Consider the following 21,285-nt stretch of genomic DNA (forward strand, 5'->3'; position numbering starts at 1 on the left):
CCTGGTTGAGATATGGCCTTCAAATTTCAAAATGTTCTAGTACATGTCACAAGTAGTATCTATATAAATTTTTAGCTCAATATCTCAACTTTGAAGCGTTTTGCAGCCATTCTTGCAAAGGTAGATTATAAGAAAAATGCACTAAAACCATTTTTAGATGTTGACACCTAAGTTTTAAATTTTTTAATTTACTGTACTTTTTGAATAAAAACTGAAATATTTTTTGCTTTTCTATTAAAGGTTATAAAAAAGAAGAGAATAAGCCATTAATCATTAAATTCTAATAACTATAAGTAAGGTAAAATTGCTTTCAAAAAAGTTCTCATAAAAAAACACACTGTATATATGTATATATATCATTTTATCGACAATCGTCTTATCCGTGTAGATCTCTGATTATCAGAGCATTTTTGAAATATTTGCTGCTTATTTTTTGGCTGCCTTTGGCAAAATAATTTTTTTTCATAAAAAATGTATACAAAATTATCGTATTAATTTGGTAAATATATCATTGCACTTGAATTATTTTTAAGTCACTAACGGCTAATCCCATAGATGACCCTAGGAGTACTTTAATGAATAGATGTGGTGGAGAGGGGGGGGAGGGGGAAGGTTAAGAATTTAAGGGAAGTGATACCTTCCGGGGGCTGAAAGTGTTAGTCCCCTCCCCAAAATGAAAACTTTTCCTGCGAGTAAAATAAGCTTCAATGTAAAGGAGAAGCATATCGGTTCAGTTGATACTGATAAACATCCTGTTACTTTAATGTAAATATTAGTTTAAGGATAGTCTGTATAATCTCAGGGATAAAGGAAACATTAGGCAATTTTTACAATAGTCTCCAAAGTTTTATAATGAAGTTTTCTTATTCGTTGGCTCAAAACTTTGGGGACTTTTGTCATATTTTGGTTGTAGTGTTGCAATTTTGTGTATCGTTATTAGGGATGGATAAAAATTTATCGGCCATTGTCTTATTCCTTTAGATCCTTGGTATAATCAACTGAATAACAGTTCCAACAACAAAAATTAAGATATTGCTTCGCTTTTTATGGACAAATATCCTGTTATTTTATTATAAGGAAAAAAAATAAACTATCTTAAAATCATCTCAGTACTCAGCGGTTAGCAAGATCCTACGGTATAGACAGACAGACATACATCATATCGGTTTAGCAGCAAACGAGATCCTTTGCTACAGACAAAAAAAAACTTTGTATATCGACTAGCGGCTACGCCCCCAGCATCTATTGGCTCTGTATTCAAAGGGGAATGAATAAAAGCCTAAAGCCTTCCCAGGACTTAAAATAGAATAGCCTAAAACCATCCCTCGACTTAAAATAAAATAGCCTAAAGCCATTACAAGACAAATATTAAGCTTACCTGAAATAGAAAGCCCAATCTGTTTAGTAGTTATTGAGATCTTAAGTTTCAGAACAGAAAGCCTTACTAACGTGGACAAACACAGGATATTTCGGACAAATGTCGGAGTGGACATTATATAAGTAAAACGCAGAAGTGTCTATAATATCTTAAAAATTAGGTTTCAACAACATTTGTTTAGTTATTTCTACACAGGTTAGGTTAGGTTAAGATATAAATATACAAATAAGCCCCCTGCAGGGGTTAGGCATATAAAAAAACATATTTGACAGTTGTAAACAATGTGAGAAAAAAATATGTTTTAGTTTAATGAAATGTTCTATCTGTTTCAAACCTTTGCCTTTCGATAGAACTTACCTACTTTGGAAAACTGTTAGACTGATTTTAAAATTTCAGTCTGTGAGAAAAGATATTCAAGATTTTTTTTTGTTTTGAAAGATTTTTATCTTATAAATAAAATAAAAGACACTCCTGCGTTTTACATAAGCAATGTCCACTCCGACGATTGTCCCATTCCTAGGTTTGTCCACTCCAACGTTTGTTTATGTTTTACTACTTTATATAATAGGATAATATGTATTCTTCTTTTATATTTCTCTTTTCTTATTCACTTGCAGCTGCGCTCTTTTTAATGTAAGGAGGCAGAAAAATAGCCTAAACCAATTAGGGGCTTAAATCTGAAAATGAAAAAGCAAAAAACCATCCCATGACCTATGTGAAGCTTCCCTTAAATGGAGAATTTAGTCAGTTTATGAAATTTTTAAGCTTCAGACCAAAAAAAATACTTTTTTTGTTAAAAGAGAGACTTTTCTACAATTAGGGCTAGTCCTTTCGTCATTGCTCTTCTCATTAAGTTAAGCATGTGGTTTTCTCTGCTATTGTTAAAGATAGACTGTTGAGATTTTTAGTGAATATTCCCATGACATATGTATATCCAGTCTATAAATTATTTTGTCTGTCTCTCAATTATGCTTCAAAAGACTTAGGTTTCGTGATAATCTTTGAGTAATAGCATATTCTCTTAAAGTCTGCTCTATAACTTACTTTGTCTGTTTGTCCATTATATGATCCTTATTCAAATTTCTATTTAACTAAAAAATTTCATTCTCTTAGTTTATTTTTTTTCTTTATTTCATTATGTTATTATATTATTTATATTTATTTTATTAATTCATTATATTTTCATTATAATTTTCCTTTTTAAATGCGAAACTTTTCTATAGTAAGGATTGGTTTGTCCGTACGTCCAAACGGTTAGACGACATTTTCTTTAATTTAGACATGTTATAAATATCCTATCGATTTCAAACTTTGCAGAATGATTTCTATAACAGTTGGGTACAATACTATATTCATTACTAGAAAGTATGTACGTCCATTTTTTTGTATAATATCATTGTCCCATTCATCTGGGTTTTGGAGTAATGTTTCTTAGGACAACAAGGTTTAGTATTATAATCAAATACTAAAAATAAAATTATGCCCTTTTACTATATTCTATACTAGCAGATTCGCCCCTAGCCTCAGGGGCTTTGCCCCAAGAGGTGATAAAATTTTTTTTTGGCGAAATTCGTAATAGGACCAAGAAAATCTTCAGCAAAAAAAAAAATGGGGGGGGATTTTTTTGTTTTTGGGGGGGTTGGGGGTATCCCACCCCCCAAGAAAATAGCCTAAAACCACCACAGGACCAGTAGGTATATTCCCTGAATAGTAGAATATAATCGGTCCAGTGGTTACCGAGATCTTAAGGGACTGACAGACGGACAGACAGACGGACAGACAGACGGACAGACAGACGGACAGACAGACGGACAGACAGACGGACAGACAGACAGACGGATGGACAGACATCATTCTACTTTGTATTATAGATTTACGCTAATTTTAACAAAATTTATGTTTGACCTCCTGATTTTAGAGCTTTGCTTTTGTGAATGTTGTTATCCTTGTTATCTTGCTTTTTTTTCCTTTTTCATAAACTATTATATAAAGTAGTAATCTTTTTTTTGTCTGTAGAAAAGCTAACCGCTGAACCTATATGGTTCTCCTTTACAGTGAAGCTTCTTTTAAGTTCATAGAGGGTTTATAATTATTTTGAGGGAGGGTATCTCCACCCTCCCAGAAAATTCACCCCAAGAAAAATATTACCCCATCCCCTCAAAAAATCTTTTTAACTTTTTAAAAGCAAAGCTTTTCTATATTAAGGATCAGTCCGTACGTCCGTAACGGTTAGCTATTTTCGTTAATTTAGGCATGTGATTCCTGTAGTAGAAAGGTACGATTTAGAAAGTCTATAATCATTATCAGAATATCCATACGTCCATTTTAAGCATACTAATTATTAACTTACAACAAATTTTTATGTATCAAAATTATCCGATTAATCTGATTTCTGGGATACTGATTCCTAGGACAACAAAATAGAATGTTATAAGCGAATCATATCTATAATCAAGTCCAAAAAATGTGAGTACGTCCTTAAGCATTTTCCTGCATGTAAGCAATTTCTCAATAAATTTACTTACAATTTTGTTTCGAATTTTAAATTTATGTTCTGACTATTCAGTTCTGACACTCTACATTATTAATGTTCATTAAAGGACGCCTGCAAGAAATAACACGCTTTAACTGCTAAAAGACTGCCACAAGAAGACCCAATACCCCAAATTATAAGCCTTCAGCTTCAATAACAAAAAAGTTCTAGGCATTTCAAAATAGCATTTTATGTACAATGGAATTTTTGAAAGATTTCCAATGCTCATAAAAGAAAAAACAATATTAAATTACGTTGCCTAGACATAAAATTATAACCTTATCTTTGTCAGAAACTTAGATTGCCTGTAACTGATTACATTTTTACAATAAAAACACCACATTTCATAGTCAAAATCTATGAAAAAAAATCGATTTAAATTGCATTTTTAAACGAAAATCATAGCGGAAACAAAGGGGTAAACTAATACAAGCTTAGCTGTGATTGGTTGTTAAGCTGATTCAGCCTTCTGATTGGCTACAGTACATTCGGTACAACGCAAGTAAAACTTATTTTTTTTTAATGATTTTGACTATAAAAATGGGTATTTTTATTGTAAAAATATAATTAGTTACTGGAAACCTAAATTTATGACAAAAAAAATAAGCTTATAATTTTGTTTCTAGGCCACGTAGTTTAATTTTAAAGTTTTCAACATGAGCAATGCAATTCTTTCAAAATTTCCATTGTACATAAAATGTCATTTTAAAATGCCTAGAACTTTTTTGTTATAGAAGCTGAAGGCTTCAAATTTGGGGTATTTGGTCTACTTGTGGCAGTCTTTCAGCAGTTAAAGCGTGGTATTTCTTGCAGGCTTCCTTTAAACTTTTTTCTACCGTTTCAGAGCTTTGCTTTTATAAATGTTGTCATCCTTGTCATCCTTTTAAAACTTAAATTTAAAACTGTAGAGGGTCACATTCCTTCCTTACCTTAATGCCCTACCTTCTATAATGAAGGGGCAATACAATTACAGAGGCTGTACAGGAGCCATAAAGGGCCTATGTTATATAAATTAAGGTAAGGGGCGATGAAGAGGCTATGAAGGGGCTATGTTATATAAATTAAGGTAAGAGGCTATTAAGGGGCGATGGAGAGGCTATGTAGGGGCTATGTTATATAATTAAGGTAAGGGGCTATTAAGGGGCGATGGAGATGCTTTGTAGGGCCTATGTTATATAAATTAAGGTAAGAGGCTATTAAGGGGCGATGGAGAGGCTATGTAGGGGCTATGTTATATAAATTAGGGTAAGGGGCTATTTAGGGGCGATGGAGAGGCTATGTAGGGGCTATGTTATATATATTAAGGTAAGGATTATACAAATTAAGGTAAGAGGCTATTAAGGGGCGATGGAGAGGCTATGTAGGGGCTATGCTATATAAATTAAGGTAAGGGGCTATTAAGGGGCGATGGAGAGGCTATGTAGGGCTATGTTATATAAATTAAGGTAAGGGGCTATTAAGGGGCGATGGAGAGGCTATGTAGAGGCTATGTTATATAAATTAAGGTAAGGGGCTATTAAGGGGCGATGGAGAGGCTATGTAGGGGCTATGTTATATAAATTAAGGTAAGGAGCTATTAAGGGGCGATGGAGAGGCTATGTAGGGGCTATGTTATATAAATTAGGGTAAGGGGCTATTCAGGGGCGATGGAGAGGCTATGTAGGGGCTATGTTATATATATTAAGGTAAGGATTATATAAATTAAGGTAAGAGGCTATTAAGGGGCGATGGAGAGGCTATGTAGGGGCTATGCTATATAAATTAAGGTAAGGGGCTATTAAGGGGCGATGGAGAGGCTATGTAGGGCTATGTTATATAAATTAAGGTAAGGGGCTATTAAGGTGCGATGGAGAGGCTATGTAGAGGCTATGTTATATAAATTAAGGTAAGGGGCTATTAAGGGGCGATGGAGAGGCTATGTAGGGGCTATGTTATATAAATTAGGGTAAGGGGCTATTTAGGGGCGATGGAGAGGCTATGTAGGGGCTATGTTATATATATTAAGGTAAGGATTATATAAATTAAGGTAAGAGGCTATTAAGGGGCGATGGAGAGGCTATGTAGGGGCTATGTTATATAAATTAAGGTAAGGAGCTATTAAGGGGCGATGGAGAGGCTATGTAGGGCTATGTTATATAAATTAAGGTAAGGGGCTATTAAGGGGCGATGGAGAGGCTATGTAGGGGCTATGTTATATAAATTAAGGTAAGGAGCTATTAAGGGGCGATGGAGAGGCTATGTAGGGGCTATGTTATATAAATTAGGGTAAGGGGCTATTTAGGGGCGATGGAGAGGCTATGTAGGGGCTATGTTATATATATTAAGGTAAGGATTATATAAATTAAGGTAAGAGGCTATTAAGGGGCGATGGAGAGGCTATGTAGGGGCTATGCTATATAAATTAAGGTAAGGGGCTATTAAGGGGCGATGGAGAGGCTATGTAGGGCTATGTTATATAAATTAAGGTAAGGGGCTATTAAGGGGCGATGGAGAGGCTATGTAGAGGCTATGTTATATAAATTAAGGTAAGGGGCTATTAAGGGGCGATGGAGAGGCTATGTAGGGGCTATGTTATATAAATTAAGGTAAGGAGCTATTAAGGGGCGATGGAGAGGCTATGTAGGGGCTATGTTATATAAATTAGGGTAAGGGGCTATTCAGGGGCGATGGAGAGGCTATGTAGGGGCTATGTTATATATATTAAGGTAAGGATTATATAAATTAAGGTAAGAGGCTATTAAGGGGCGATGGAGAGGCTATGTAGGGGCTATGCTATATAAATTAAGGTAAGGGGCTATTAAGGGGCGATGGAGAGGCTATGTAGGGCTATGTTATATAAATTAAGGTAAGGGGCTATTAAGGGGCGATGGAGAGGCTATGTAGAGGCTATGTTATATAAATTAAGGTAAGGGGCTATTAAGGGGCGATGGAGAGGCTATGTAGGGGCTATGTTATATAAATTAGGGTAAGGGGCTATTTAGGGGCGATGGAGAGGCTATGTAGGGGCTATGTTATATATATTAAGGTAAGGATTATATAAATTAAGGTAAGAGGCTATTAAGGGGCGATGGAGAGGCTATGTAGGGGCTATGCTATATAAATTAAGGTAAGGGGCTATTAAGGGGCGATGGAGAGGCTATGTAGGGCTATGTTATATAAATTAAGGTAAGGGGCTATTAAGGGGCGATGGAGAGGCTATGTAGAGGCTATGTTATATAAATTAAGGTAAGAGGCTATTAAGGGGCGATGGAGAGGCTATGTAGGGGCTATGTTATATAAATTTAGGTAAGGGGCTATTAAGGGGCGATGGAGAGGCTATGTAGGGGCAATGTTATATAATTAAATTAAGTGGCTATTAAGGGGCGATAGAGAGGCCATATAGGAGCTTTGTTATATAAATTAAGGTAAGGGGCTATTAAGGGGCGATGGAGGAGCGATGTAGGGGCCATCAAGTTGCAATGTAATATAAATTTGGAGAAGGAGCGATGAAGGGGCGATGTAGGAGCGATGAAGGAGCGATGGAGGAGCGATGGAGGAGCTATGTAGGAGCGATGTAGGGGCCATCAAGTTGCAATGTAATATAAATTTGGAGAAGGAGCGATGAAGGGGCGATGTAGGAGCAATGAAGGAGCGATGTAGGAGCGATGTAGGGGCCATCACAGTACAATTTAATATAAATTTGGAGAAGGAGCGATGAAGGAGCGATGTAGGAGCGATGGAGGGGCGATGTAGGGGCCATCAAAGTACAATGTAATATAAATTTGGAGAAGGAGCGATGAAGGGGCGATGTAGGAGCGATGAAGGAGCGATGTAGGAGCGATGTAGGAGTGATGTAGGAGCGATGTAGGGGCCATCACAGTACAATTTAATATAAATTTGGAGAAGGAGCGATGTAGGAGCGATGGAGGGGCGATGTAGGAGCGATGGAGGGGCGATGTAGGAGCCATCAAAGTACAATGTAATATAAATTTGGAGAAGGAGCGATGAAGGAGCAATGGAGGGGCGATGTAGGAGCGATGGAGGGGCAATGGAGGGGCGATGTAGGGGCCATCAAAGTACAATGTAATATAAATTTGGAGAAGGAGCGATGAAGGGGCGATGTAGGAGCGATGAAGGAGCGATGTAGGAGCGATGTAGGGGCCATCACAGTACAATTTAATATAAATTTGGAGAAGGAGCGATGTAGGAGCGATGGAGGGGCGATGTAGGAGCGATGAAGGAGCAATGTAGCAGCGATGTAGGGGCCATCAAGTTGCAATGTAATATAAATTTGGAGAAGGAGCGATGAAGGGGCGATGTAGGAGCGATGAAGGAGCGATGTAGGAGCGATGTAGGGGCCATCACAGTACAATTTAATATAAATTTGGAGAAGGAGCGATGTAGGAGCGATGTAGGGGCCATCACAGTACAATTTAATATAAATTTGGAGAAGGAGCGATGAAGGAGCGATGTAGGAGCGATGAAGGGGCGATGTAGGAGCGATGTAGGGGCCATCAAAGTACAATGTAATATAAATTTGGAGAAGGGGCGATGGAGGAGCGATGTAGGGGCCATCAAGTGGGTTGTTATATAAATTAAGGTAAGGGACTACGGAGGGGCGATGGAGAGGCTATAAAGGAGCCATCATGGGGCTATAGCATAGCCTCTTATCATAAGAGGCGATATGAACGCCCCTTTAAAGGAGCTATTAAGAGGCCATGAAGGAGCTATAGCATAGCCTCTTATCATAAGGGGCGATATGAACGCTCCTTAAAAGGGGCTATCACATCGCTCCATATGATAAGAGGCTATGCTATAGCTCCTTGAAGGAGCTATAGAAAATCATCGCCCCATATGGAGCGATGTCATGGAAAGGACTATACCCCAAAAAATTCCCCTGTCAATATATTCATTACCTTGCCCACATTATACTCTAAATGAAGAGATCGTCTTTGTTTCCTAATTTCAGTGAGAATTGTGTTGGCTCGGTCCTCAAAGGCTTTTGTTGAGGTCACCTCCTAAATCAGATAAAATTAGTGGTCAAAGCCGTCAAGAGGTATAACAAGCGAAAGTGAGGGGTAAATGGATGTTTAACTCCTTCATAATTTTAAAATATACATTAAATTACACCCCTCAAACCTTTGAAATCCCTTATTTACCCCCCTAAAATAAAATACTTAATAAAAAGCTTGGACGTCTTTGTAAAAGTTGTCATGACCAGGTCAAATGGTCATGGTTGGTTTTATCATTAATTTATTACATTAGGCCTTTTAAACAGGGATCTTAAGGTATAAGACAATGGACGATTTATTTATGTACATCACTGATGATATTTAAGCGAATCAATAAGAAAACCTTATTTTAAAACTTTGGGAATTTTGCAACAAAGCCAGTTATGTGCATATTTGGCAAATTAGAGCAAAAAAATATTATAAAGCTAGTAATATTTTTGTAACAGAAGATTTTAAAATCCATAGACAAGGAAGCTATTTAATTTTTTGTCTGATTATTATATAGATGAACTTTTGAAAATTAATGACATATTGTTTCATGAAAAATGTAAACATCATAAATTATGAGTCATTTCAAATAAGAGATAAAAAAGGCAGGAATATAAAACCAGGCATATAATGAAAAGGTTAAAACTAATATTATCAATATAAAATTAAAAATTACATTTTTTAAATCCATCAAAGAACCAATAAATATTAAATATCTCTTATTTTCAAGTATAAGTGTCTTCTGGGAGCTTTACCAATATAATCCCCTATTATGTAGGCCATCATAAAACTTGCTTTACCTAACCTAAATAAAGTGTTTTATATATATTTTACTTACAGGAAAGTTAGATAAAGAAGGAAAGATTTTCATAACTTTGAAGTTTGTTTTATCTCTAGTGATTCAGTGTTACATGTGAAAGATAAAAATTCAGCTGTTATTAATGTCATAACAGGCTTATCTTCAAATGATGTGATAGTCACTAAGATAATAATAATAATATCATTTACATGTGAATCAATAAGTTTGTAATGAATATCTACTATGTATATTTCTTTAGGATCTTTAATTTTATGTTGTTTATTATACTATTTTTTCAGATTAAAAGTTTAATGAAAGTTTTTAAAAATTATCTTTGGAATCAACATTAAATTCATTTTCATGAGGTAAAATACATTTGTCAGCATTCTTCTTTGTTACACTGTGTAATACTTACAGAAAATTTGTAATAATCAAAAGAAGAAAAAAAACAATCATAATAAATCGAAAAATTTGTGGTCATAAATTTCTTGAATTTCTTAAGATCCCAATTTTTACACTTTCTATTGTTGTTTTGATAATAATTTTAAGTTTTTTTTTTAGATGCAAGTGTATTTAATATGAAGTTCTGAATTCTCAAATAGCAAAAATGGATCAAGATTTGTCAAAATCCACCTTAAAGTCAACTTGCACTTGTAGGCTAAAATTTGGCATTTACCCTATAAAATGTGAAAACAGTAATAACAAACAAATTGATGAAATTGGCAATGATTTAATAGATTTTCTTGGACCTGCCAACTCAACAGAGAAAGTGAAAATTTTGGAGAAAATAAATGAAATAAAGAAAGATGTTGCCGATTACTACATGGATCCAGATTGCAAAATAATTGCAATACCAAATTACAGAGTACTACCAAGGAAGCCATCAGCATTGGGTGTCACTGGCAATGAGAAACATGATGCAAGATTTTTAGATGTTAATGCTGAAGAGTTGGTGCATGAACAAATAGTTACTGCTGCCAAAGAATTGAAGAAAGAATCCTTTGCAATGATGGGCTTTCAATCACAAGATTGTTTAAAATTCAAAATACTTCAGGCAAAGACTTTGCGTGGTAAGGATAAATTTGCAGAGTTCAACAAATATGAATTATTCATCAAGGATATTCTTGACATTGAAGATGTATCAGAAAAGGACCTCAACCTGTGTATTGAAAACCATAAGAAGTGGAGAGAAGGTATCCTTAGCTCATCTGATTCTCCAAGTTGGTTATTAAAACAGGTATATTGACATTTATGTTTAATGTTTTGATTCTTTAAATTGATAATATTGCCTAACCTCATTACCATTCATATTTACATATTTTTTATTTGTTTTCAATTTATATTTTAGGTTTTAAAAAGTCATGGTTACAAAACTAATGAACAAAAAGATGCTAAAGAAGTGGTTGACAAGTCACATAAAGCTAAACTGGGCACTGCCAATGAATCATGTCATGAAAACACAGAATCAAATAAAAATATTACAAAGAAGAAGGAAAATGACTTATTGATGAACATACCAGATGATAAACTAGAAAATTTTTACAAATATCAGTATTTCAACCTTAGGTTCCAGGAAACAAAACTTGAGTGGGATTCTATATGGATTATTCCAGAGAGTAAATCAATTGTGAACATTGAAGTAAAACTTGGTCCTAAAGAAGAAGGAAATAAGTATAAACTTCTTGAAGATGCTTCTCATCAGACAGAAAAACATTTCAACTTCTTTCAAAAGCTATTCCGGAGTGTTCTGCCAAAAGGTTGGAATTTTGTGAAAGCTGCTTGTGTCCCATACCTGGATGATAATATCAATACTTCAGATCTATGTGTATATTGTGACCATTTTATCATGAAAGAGAAAGATTTGGTTAGTTTAGTACCTTGGACCAATATGGTTTTCAACTCCAATGCTCAGTGGAAAGAGGAAGAATACAAACTTGATTATGAAAATCTGTTAGCTGCTATTATTGGTTATGCATCACTGAAGGAAACTGCAAAGTTAGATAAACTAATTGTAAGTCCAACAGATCTTAGTAAAGATGTAGAAAAAGCTATCACAGGTAATGATATTGGTATAACTGGAGAAAATGAAGCATATCACTACATGCTTAACAATGAACAATTAAATGCTGTCAAACATACATCTACTTTCCTAATTATTAATGGCGACTACGGTACTGGTAAAACGTTTGTTCTGAAGGAAAGGGCAAGAATGTGTGCTTTATCAAACAACAAAAGTAATGTAATATTCATTACACTGACTGCAATACAGCCTACTTATAATAAAGAAGATAAATACACTAAAACATCAGCCTTAACTGTTATGGATGTTATTGCCACAAAATATTTTGCTGAATTATCAAATGTTAAGGTTGTTAACATGAATGACCTATCTTTCCATGTAAAGAATCATAAGAGTGAAGTTAATGAAGAAATAAATACAAATTCAACTGGTTCAGTTATAGTTGATGTTATCAGAAATTTCTTGAAACACAATCCATGTGATCATCTTTTCATTGATGAATTGCCATTTCCAAAGGAATGTATGACCCTACCTAAAGTATTTTCAATGTGTGAAACAACATGCATAACTCTAAAAGTGGATGATATTGAACACAAAAAAACTAGATTGGTGGTTTGATTTTATTCAATATACATCTAAAGCTGTTCATATCAATTTAAAGTGGAATATGAGAAATTCAGAAAATATTGTCAATATTGCAACAGCATTTAAATGTTCAGGCACTAAATTGTCAATACAATGCCTGATGCCAAAAAAGAATGTAATTGGCAACCTCAACCATTATTATAAAAATACTCATCATTTCGAAATATGCTGTCTAGCAGTGGCTGCTATAAACAAATATTTTCCAGATGATTTACATTGCAGTATAGTTGTCTTGTTGAAAGAATATAATAAGCAAGTTTATTATGTGTTGAAGGATCATTTTGCTGACAAGTGGCAAGTTTTTAGCATGCAAGAAAAGATAGAAGTACATAAATATTGGGAAAGACCAGAAGGAATATTTGTCACAGACATTGCAAGTTTCAATGGTGCTCAAGCAAGAAATGTAATTGTCTTTCCAGGTGGAAAAGCATCAATTTTCAACATTAGAAACATTATTCTGAGAACAATGGCTTATTGTATTGTTATCACAAATGATAATATTACTGTTCATAAAGTGCCTGGACTTGATGAAGACAAAGATCTCCATGAATACATTCATGTTGAAGACAAGCCATTACATTGCCACCATTTTCATAACAATCACAATCCTAATGTTACAAGCATAACCAAACCAGTCTGTGATAAGTATCTAAATGATTTTCAAGACAATCTTGTGATTTTTACATTCAATTATGCGCACTCAAACAATTTTGAGGAGTTAAAGGAATATTTTGCCAGAGCCAATATGGAGGCAAATTGCTTTTACTACCAAGGAATGGAGCTGTATCACAGAGATATGAAGTTCCTGATAGAGAAATCTATAAGCAAACCAGAGTCAATCCTGTATTTTGAATTCTTCTATCTAGACTACCACCAAGTGTATTGTGCTGACTGGCAAATACAATCTCTAGAATCAGCAAAGAATTTACTAATATTTACACCAGACTATGATGACTGTAAAGTTTACAACGAACAAATAAGAAATTTAATTATGAGAATCAAACCCAAGATGACAATTGTTATTAGCAAGGGGAGCATTAGAGACTTCACCATCTCTCAGAAAAATCCTGTACTGAACATGATTGAGGAGACTGATCTCCATTTACATGCAACAAAATATGAAGATTCAAACCTAGAGGCCAATGAGATCAAATAATCTAACAAATAAAAAAATAACAACTTAACTTCATGTAAATAAATTTATTCTTTGTGATTCTTACTTTTATTTTACATTAGGGTTGGGCCGGATACTTTTTTGGCCTGATACCGGATACCGGATATCCGGCTGATTTCAAATGCCGGATATCCGGTGTCCGGCCGGATATCCGGTTAACGCCGGATATCCGGCAAATATCCGGTTATCCGGCCAAATTACCGGATATCCGGCTGGATAACCGGCCAAATTACCATATATTAAAGTAGCAAAAAAAATTTCTTCAGAAATCTTATATAAATTTACATAAAGATAAACATAAAGATAAAAAATGTTCTTCTAGCTTCAATAATAAGAAAGTTATAGCCATTAAAAATTTTAAAAAGCAGAGATTTTTGGTGTAAAGTATAAAAAATTATATAGCCGGATATCCGGCCGGATAGTTTCAATATCCGGTAACCGGCCGGATATTGAAAATGGCCGGATATACGGCCACACCGGATATCCGGCCCAACCCTTACAATTGATAATTATTATTTTTTCATATGTATTTAACCATGCTGAAGTTGAATAAATGTTATGTTATATTATGAAATACTAGCGGCTTCGCCCCTAGCCTCTAGGGGCTTTGCCTCAAGAGGTGATCAAAACAAAAAATTTTGGCGAAATTTGTAAAAGGACCAGGGAAATCTTCAGCAAAAAAAAATGGGGGTGATTTTTTGTTTTTTGGGGAGTTAGGGGTGTCCCACCCACCAAGAAAATAGCCTAAAACCACCACAGGACCAGTAGGTATATTCCCTGAAGAGTAGAATCCGATCGGTTCAGTGGTTACCGAGATCTTAAGGGACGGACAGACAAACAGACGTTCGGACAGACATTATTCTACTTTGTATTTTAGATAATCATGTAATTTCAATTGAAATAAAGTATATATTTATATAATTTATAGTTTTAATTACTTAGCTATCTTAATAATTGATTAGTCTAAGTTTTCAAACCTGATTTATAGTATAAACTATGTTTTAATTTTAATTTGAACACCCACTAATTTTATTTTATTCCTTAATTTATGTTCATTAAACTTATAAAAAATTTAACCTCGAAACAATTGTTCCTCTCTATATTCAATTTTAGTTTCATAAGGAAAGGTGGTTGTACCCTCGCCAAAAAAGGTATAAACCATCCCAGCACCTATAAGAAGCTACATTTTATAGAAGAACATTATCTATCTAGTGGATAGCAAGATCCTTTGGTACAGACTCCGAGCATACACAAACACAGAAGACATCCTATTACTTTTATATGAAGAAAAATTGCTACAACTCTTAACTTACCTTTAGTTTAACTGCCTCATTTCCAACTTTAACTGTGGTGGCTTTGGTCAATTTCAGGTTCTTAAATGAATATTTTCTTTCTTCAAGTATTGATGATCTAAAAAACAATTTCAAAGATTTCTGGATAATTTGGGGGATCATAGCTAGAACCTGAAATTGACTTGAATATCTAAATTTCAAATAAGGATGTACTACTATAAAATATCTAAATTTTGGTAACATAAAATGCTTTGTTTAAGTCAAAAAAATATTTTTGCTCTTTACCTGGATGAACATGCTATGTTTTTAGGCATCCTGTGCCCGCAAGGATGGAGATATTCAAAAATTCCAACTTTCAGTGATGTTTCATACCCATAATTAAAAAGTAACTCAGTTATAGCTCTCTATCTTTCGCGTACAGAAAATGAGACCTACCCTTTGATGATACACAAATTTACCCCTTCTGTAGATTGCAATTATTGAATCAACCAATAAAAAAGTCCCCAAAGTTTTTAAGCCAACGAAAAAGAAAACTTTGGGGACTAGAGTAATAAACATCCCAATGTCCCCTCCCTCCCTGTACTATACCTCAACGACTGACCCCGTCCACTTGTGACTATCTTGTCTGTGATGGGGCATAGCTTATTTCTGAAACAAACAAATAATCGATATATTAATACTTGGATGTTGCACCAGATTTTCATGTTCTCTAAAAATGTTATACTCGTATCTGGCTAAAATAACGCTACCTTCCATCCACCCCCTTTACCCTGTTCCCTACCTTCCTATTAGATGAACGAACTGACCAATAAATGAGTTTCGTATTAGCAGCCTCTATTGACGACAAATTATCCCCTGTCAATATACCCACGTATTTTAGATTTATTCAAAAAGTTCTTAATCTGATTTCAAAAAAAAAAACTTTCAAAGTATTCTAATGAATAATCAATTTGTCTTTAACGAAGAATCTTGCTAACCACAAGACTATTAAAGTTTTCCTTTACAGAGAAGCTTCTTATAGGTCCAGTTGACCCTCCCCATTTTAGTTTTTTCGTTTTTTTGAAGAAATTTTTTTTTTGGGTTGGTATATTTTTCTAGAGGCGATTTTCCTTGGGAGGGTTATACACGCACAAAGATAGACACTTAGTTAGGCATCCTGATACTTTTATATGAGGATTTAAACTTATACACACAGACAGATGGACACATAGATAGACATCCTGTTACTTTTATATGAGGATTAGTACTCACCTGAGGACTTTCCAATTTTTAGGTGTTACAGGATGCTTCTTATTTCCTTCAGCTTCTGAATAGTTATATTTCGAATTTCATTATGAACAGTTTTCCGCGGATATTGAAATAAAAAAATATAACATTAAAACCAGTGATATTGGACCCGAGGGAATGAAGGCCCTAGCTAACAAAACTTTAATTCGATGCTAAACATGATTTTTCAGTATAGCTGAGAACCGGTTCTAATTCAGCGGATATAAATCTTATGTTACCAATCCTTTTATAAAAGTAATAGAATGTTTGTCTGTCTTTCTGTGGGTGTGTGTATTAAGGGATCTTAGTAACCACTGAACCGATTGTAATACGAACATCCACTTTGAATTTTATTATTAAAAAAACAGAAGAATAAGAAGAACTATAAGTATTGCAGTTAATCAATTAATAATATCATATTAAATAAAGAAGGAATGTTTTTTTTTGTCTGAAACTTAAAATTTCAATAACTTCTGTACCGATTGCGATATCTATTTTAGTAAAGCTTCACATAGGTCCTTGGATGGTTTGAGGCTATTCTATTTTAATTCTTTCGGTGGTTTTATGCTAGTTTTCTTCTCTTTCCTTTCCCTTTGACTACAAAGTTCTAAGATGTTAGGGATGCAGCCGCTAATGATTATAAATATATTGTAAATAAAAAGAAACCTGTAAGTTTATTTTCTTTGATTTCATTGGTTTCCTCACTTTTCTAAATGATAATATTAAATTAATAGAAATATAGGATCTACTGCAGTTCACATAAAATATTGATTGTAAGCAATATTTTCAAAAATCTATTAGCTGCCAAACGGCTGCCAAACGGCTGAACGTACAGATCATACCCGCACACCATTTTAAGGGGCATAAGAAGGCCTACAAATAATCTCCAATGATGCACAGGGAAAGCTTCACTGAATAAAAAAAACGCGTAAAATAGGTCTTTTTCGCGCATTTCTCTGCACTGCGAGATAATTATGCATTATTGATTTATGGCTGTTCCAGATTATTTGTAGGCCTTCTTATGCCGCTTAAAACAGTGTGCGGGCATGATCTGTATGTTCAGCCGTTTGGCAACTAGCAGCCTTTAAAATTCATAGATTTTCGGAAATATTGCTTACCAGCAATATTTTACCGTGAACTGCAGTAGATCCGAATTATAATAACAAAGTAATATCCAGTGAACATATTGACAAAATAATTAGGATGACAAAATCCATATAAGCGAAGCTTTGAAATCAAACAGTAGAACAAACGAACATGAACACTTATATAGTGTCTAAATGTATTTAGTTAGACATGTTGCAAAAGCGCGTAGATACTGGACATACTTACATTTTTAGTAATTAATTATAGAGATTTTCACTTAAAATTGTAACTTGTTGTCAATGAACAACGAAGGGATGGACAACCCCACCCCTTGTTTTAAAGTACATTAAATGGAAGATAAATTGATGTACATCTCCAATGATGATACACAAAATTATCCCTGTAGATTACATCAGTAGTTGAAAAGTTATGAACCAACCAATCAAAGTCAATGAAAGTCCCCAAGGTTGTTAAGCCAACAAATGAGAAAACGCTATTAAAAAACTTTGGGGACAAGGATAATACACAGCCCAATGTCCCCTCCCTGACACTAACCTGTGTGTTATTGATGATTGACTCCTGCCCGACTCCATTTTGGATTGGAGTTTTGGTTGCATCGATACTGTATCAGTAAGTCATATTATGGTAATTAATCGATATATTATTACTTGGATGTCGCTCCAGATTTTCATGTTTTTAATAGTTATTTCTCACATCGTATTATAAACGGCTTTCCGCGGATATAGAATGTACAATTATGAGATTAAAACTAGTTTTTTTAGCCCCGAGGTGCTGAAGGCACCGGCTAAAAAACTGGTTTCAATCTTATGATTGTACATTTTTATATTGTAGAAAGCTGGATATAATACGATGCTAGACATAGTTTTTTCGTATGGATGAGAACCGGTTCCTATCCACCGGATTCGAATAAATACGAGAAAAATAACGATCCACTCTACCCGCCCACTTTTCCACATCCCCCTACCTCCTACTTGATGAATGAACTAACCAATAAATGAGGTCCATATTAGCAACCTTAAATTCTTATTCATCCTATCAAAAAATCCTATATCCATGTTAATGGCTTGCCTAGACTTTGATTTACTGACATCATTATCACAGACGTGGTTAACTTCATTGGTAATATCTTTTTTCGCTTCTTTGTCTACGATATCTTTGGAGCTAGTTTTTCTTTCTCTATTTATCTTCTCTAGAATACTGAAATAAAACATATTTATATATTATAAAAATGTTCAATATATGTAAGGGCAGGGATCTAGGAATGGAACAATATTCAATATTTTAGGGGTTTCAAACCTTGGGGACTCATTTAAAGTATTTGTGAAGGATTTAGCAAGTTATTTGTGTAATAAACAATCTTAAAACCCTCATTCCTAATTTCAAGTTTTCTTAAATTTTTGTATAATATAGGGTTTACAGTGAACAAGTTCTAGGGCAATTTCTCTAGTGAATAATTACAGAATGTTTACTCGTTGTGATTGATGTACTGGTAACCTCATTTTCAAGTAAATGCTTTTTTTCTTAGAACTTTTTCTAATTTTTGAGTTTTCCAAATCAGATTAACAGTAACACTTCAGTATAATCTTCAAATTTTCTGGATAAATCTGGTTTTCATGGCTTTTCAGCGAAAAATTATTACATTACATTAAATTAATTGCCCATTGTACCATCCCTTTATCCCTCATATAAGGGTATGTATAATTTAAAGGAATACATCTTAGTTGTGACAGGGATCTTAAAGGTTAAGACAATGGAAGATTAATTGATATTCATACCAAATGATACTCCTTCTTAGATTTAAATTATTGGTTGAAATGTTTTGACATTTCCAGTTTTAGACTAAAGTTCAATAAATGTACCCAAAGCATTTTATTCAACATTATATACACACATGGTTTTAAAACTTCGGGTACCAGTGTAATTTACAACCAAATGTCCCCTCCCTCCCTGAATTTTGAAGAAAATGAATATTAATTAAATCCTACTTTATGGTAGGTGACTGGATAGTTGATGGACGAACATTTGTCCTGCGGTACCCGGAATATAATCCAGGCAGGGCCTTTGTTCCAGCTGGCTGTTGTCTGAAAAAAAAATATGAATGGGAGAGACCGTTATTTTAGCCCGGTACATAGTTTACTTTATCATAAAACATGAAAATCTAAATGTAAGATCCAAGTAATAATATATCCATTCCATTTACCCATAAGGCAATGAAGTGTTTTGTGAGCTTGAACCTTCAGTAGTTAATCTAACCATTATTTTTAACCAACTGGTCAAGTCATTTTTAAATTCTGAAGAAAAAAATTAAGCATGTTAATTTAAAGGTTATTTATCAAAGAAAAGCGTTTCAATAATTATTGTCTGTTTGTCCGTCCGTACGTACGTAACATACATTTCCTAACCCTTAAATTATTTTTAAATAAATTTTAATATTTTAATCAGCGTTGCGGAGCCGTTTGATTTTGGTGCGGCTCCTGCTCCTAAAATCAAGAAAAACTCGACATATTTTTTTTCCTACGTCTATTTTTGACTTTGAAGGTTTTAAAAGTTCAATTTTTGATAAAAATGGACTTGAAAAACTTAAAAGGGGCATTTGCACATGACATAACAGAGTTACCAAATTATAATTTATAAAAAATAGCTTTGTTTATCTAGTCCGGAGCCCAAGCCGTTTTTCAACGAAAATTACGGCTCCGGCTCCAGCAACACTGATTTTAAGCATGGTATCTCTATGATGGAGTCCTAAAAATGTTGGTATATCTTCAAACAGAATACATGCACAAGTTTATTATAGATTTTTAAAACAATATTGGGATTGCCTTATTTAGGTGCCCTGCTATTAACCATCCTAATTGAACACTGTGAAAATATCAGTATATTAAACCTGCAAGATTGTTATTTCTCTGCTACTTATGGACATAATCAATAATTATTCTTGTTGACTCAAGATTTTGAACAAAATTAAACATGAATTAGAAATATATTTCTCCGCTACTTATGGACATAATCAATAATTATTCTTGTTGACTCAAGATTTTAAACAAAATTAAACATGAATTAGAAATAAATTAATAAAAATATTTGTGATACTTCCCAGCCAGGGAGGAAGGGAGGGGACATTGGACTGTAATTTTACTGGTACCCAAAGTTTTGTAACCATGTTATCAAATTTGTTGCTTGTTACATTTTGATTGGTAATTTCAAACTTTTCAAAGCCATTATTTCAATCTACAGAAACAGGTAATTTTGTTCCTCATCATTGGAGATGTATATTAATCTATCGTTCATTGTCTTATCCCCTGAGATCCCTGAATACTTCCTTAAAACTCGAGTACGCAAATAAAAGCAAAAATAAATACCTCAAAAATTTTCAATGAATGTTTCAAAATTTATTACAGCAAAGTAGATGATTTTATAATCTATGGTAGCGAAGCTACTCTATAATTAAATTAGTCTGTCAGTCCATCCGTAAGTCCATACTATGGAGGAAATTTTTTTCTTCCTATAATCTGTCTGTCAATCTGTCTGTCCATAATGCTATGGGAACATGAAATTTTCTCGGCTTCTTTTTAAGATATACTGCTCATTTTATGGTGAAGACATCCCATTCAAAAAGCATCCAGTAAACAATGTACTTGGTCTGCCATCAGTTGGTCATGCTATACAAGACAAAATAAATTTATTTTCTGGAGAGGTTTCGTGATTTTATTCTGTTTAATAGACACATATTTTCTCTCTTTTTTTTGACCACTAAAAATCTTCCCTTTTAAACACCTTTGTCCGTTTGTCCATCTATACATTCTTTGTGCTTTGATATTTATGGATTTTTAATTTCAAATTAGTATCGTATTATAGACAACATTTTGCGAATATTAAAAAAAATTAAGGATTAAACCAATTTTGTTACACCGAGAGGGGCTTAAGTCTTTGGATAACAAAACTGGTACTAATTTTATGATTCATATTTTGAAATTAGTGGAATATTGTCTATTATACAATGCTATACATGATTTTTTTAGTATGGCTTTGAACCGGTTCTAATCCAGCGGATATTAATTGGTTACGAAGCCATACTGGAAAGGCTTCTATTAA

At 34.0% G+C, this 21,285-nt stretch overlaps 2 protein-coding genes across 2 annotated transcripts in view; one reads left to right on the forward strand and one right to left on the reverse strand.

Moving 5' to 3' along the window:
• Positions 1 to 18,692, reverse strand: part of LOC145331287 (uncharacterized) — a 48,107-nt gene extending 29,415 nt beyond the window's left edge. Inside the window, exons 1-8 of the mRNA XM_080175905.1 lie at positions 18,688 to 18,692; positions 18,262 to 18,390; positions 17,728 to 17,794; positions 16,753 to 16,795; positions 16,072 to 16,126; positions 15,409 to 15,468; positions 14,842 to 14,938; positions 8,807 to 8,908 (exon numbers count right to left, since the gene is read on the reverse strand). Of these exons, the coding sequence (XP_080032031.1) occupies positions 8,807 to 8,908; positions 14,842 to 14,938; positions 15,409 to 15,468; positions 16,072 to 16,126; positions 16,753 to 16,795; positions 17,728 to 17,794; positions 18,262 to 18,390; positions 18,688 to 18,692 (558 nt within the window). The remainder of the gene's footprint in view (positions 1 to 8,806; positions 8,909 to 14,841; positions 14,939 to 15,408; positions 15,469 to 16,071; positions 16,127 to 16,752; positions 16,796 to 17,727; positions 17,795 to 18,261; positions 18,391 to 18,687) is intronic.
• On the forward strand, positions 9,987 to 13,081 carry LOC145331895 (uncharacterized). Its single transcript, XM_080176769.1, has 3 exons — positions 9,987 to 10,054; positions 10,251 to 10,926; positions 11,038 to 13,081. The coding sequence occupies exons 2-3, from the start codon at positions 10,297 to 10,299 to the stop codon at positions 12,325 to 12,327; spliced, it is 1,920 nt and encodes a 639-aa protein (XP_080032895.1). The 5' UTR covers positions 9,987 to 10,054; positions 10,251 to 10,296; the 3' UTR covers positions 12,328 to 13,081.
• Positions 18,693 to 21,285: the final 2,593 nt, after the last annotated feature.

Source organism: Acartia tonsa, chromosome 11 (genome assembly GCF_053477335.1).
Source record: "Acartia tonsa isolate MP-2025a chromosome 11, ASM5347733v1, whole genome shotgun sequence".
In the NCBI taxonomy this organism is placed as follows: Eukaryota; Metazoa; Arthropoda; class Copepoda; order Calanoida; family Acartiidae; genus Acartia; species Acartia tonsa.

Coding starts and splice junctions, on each gene's coding strand:
- LOC145331895 (XM_080176769.1), top strand. CDS start 10,297: ATGGATCAAGATTTGTCAAAATCCACCTTAAAGTCAACTTGCACTTGT. Junction 10,927..11,037: donor CAAGTTGGTTATTAAAACAG/GTATATTGACAT, acceptor TTTATATTTTAG/GTTTTAAAAAGTCATGGTTA.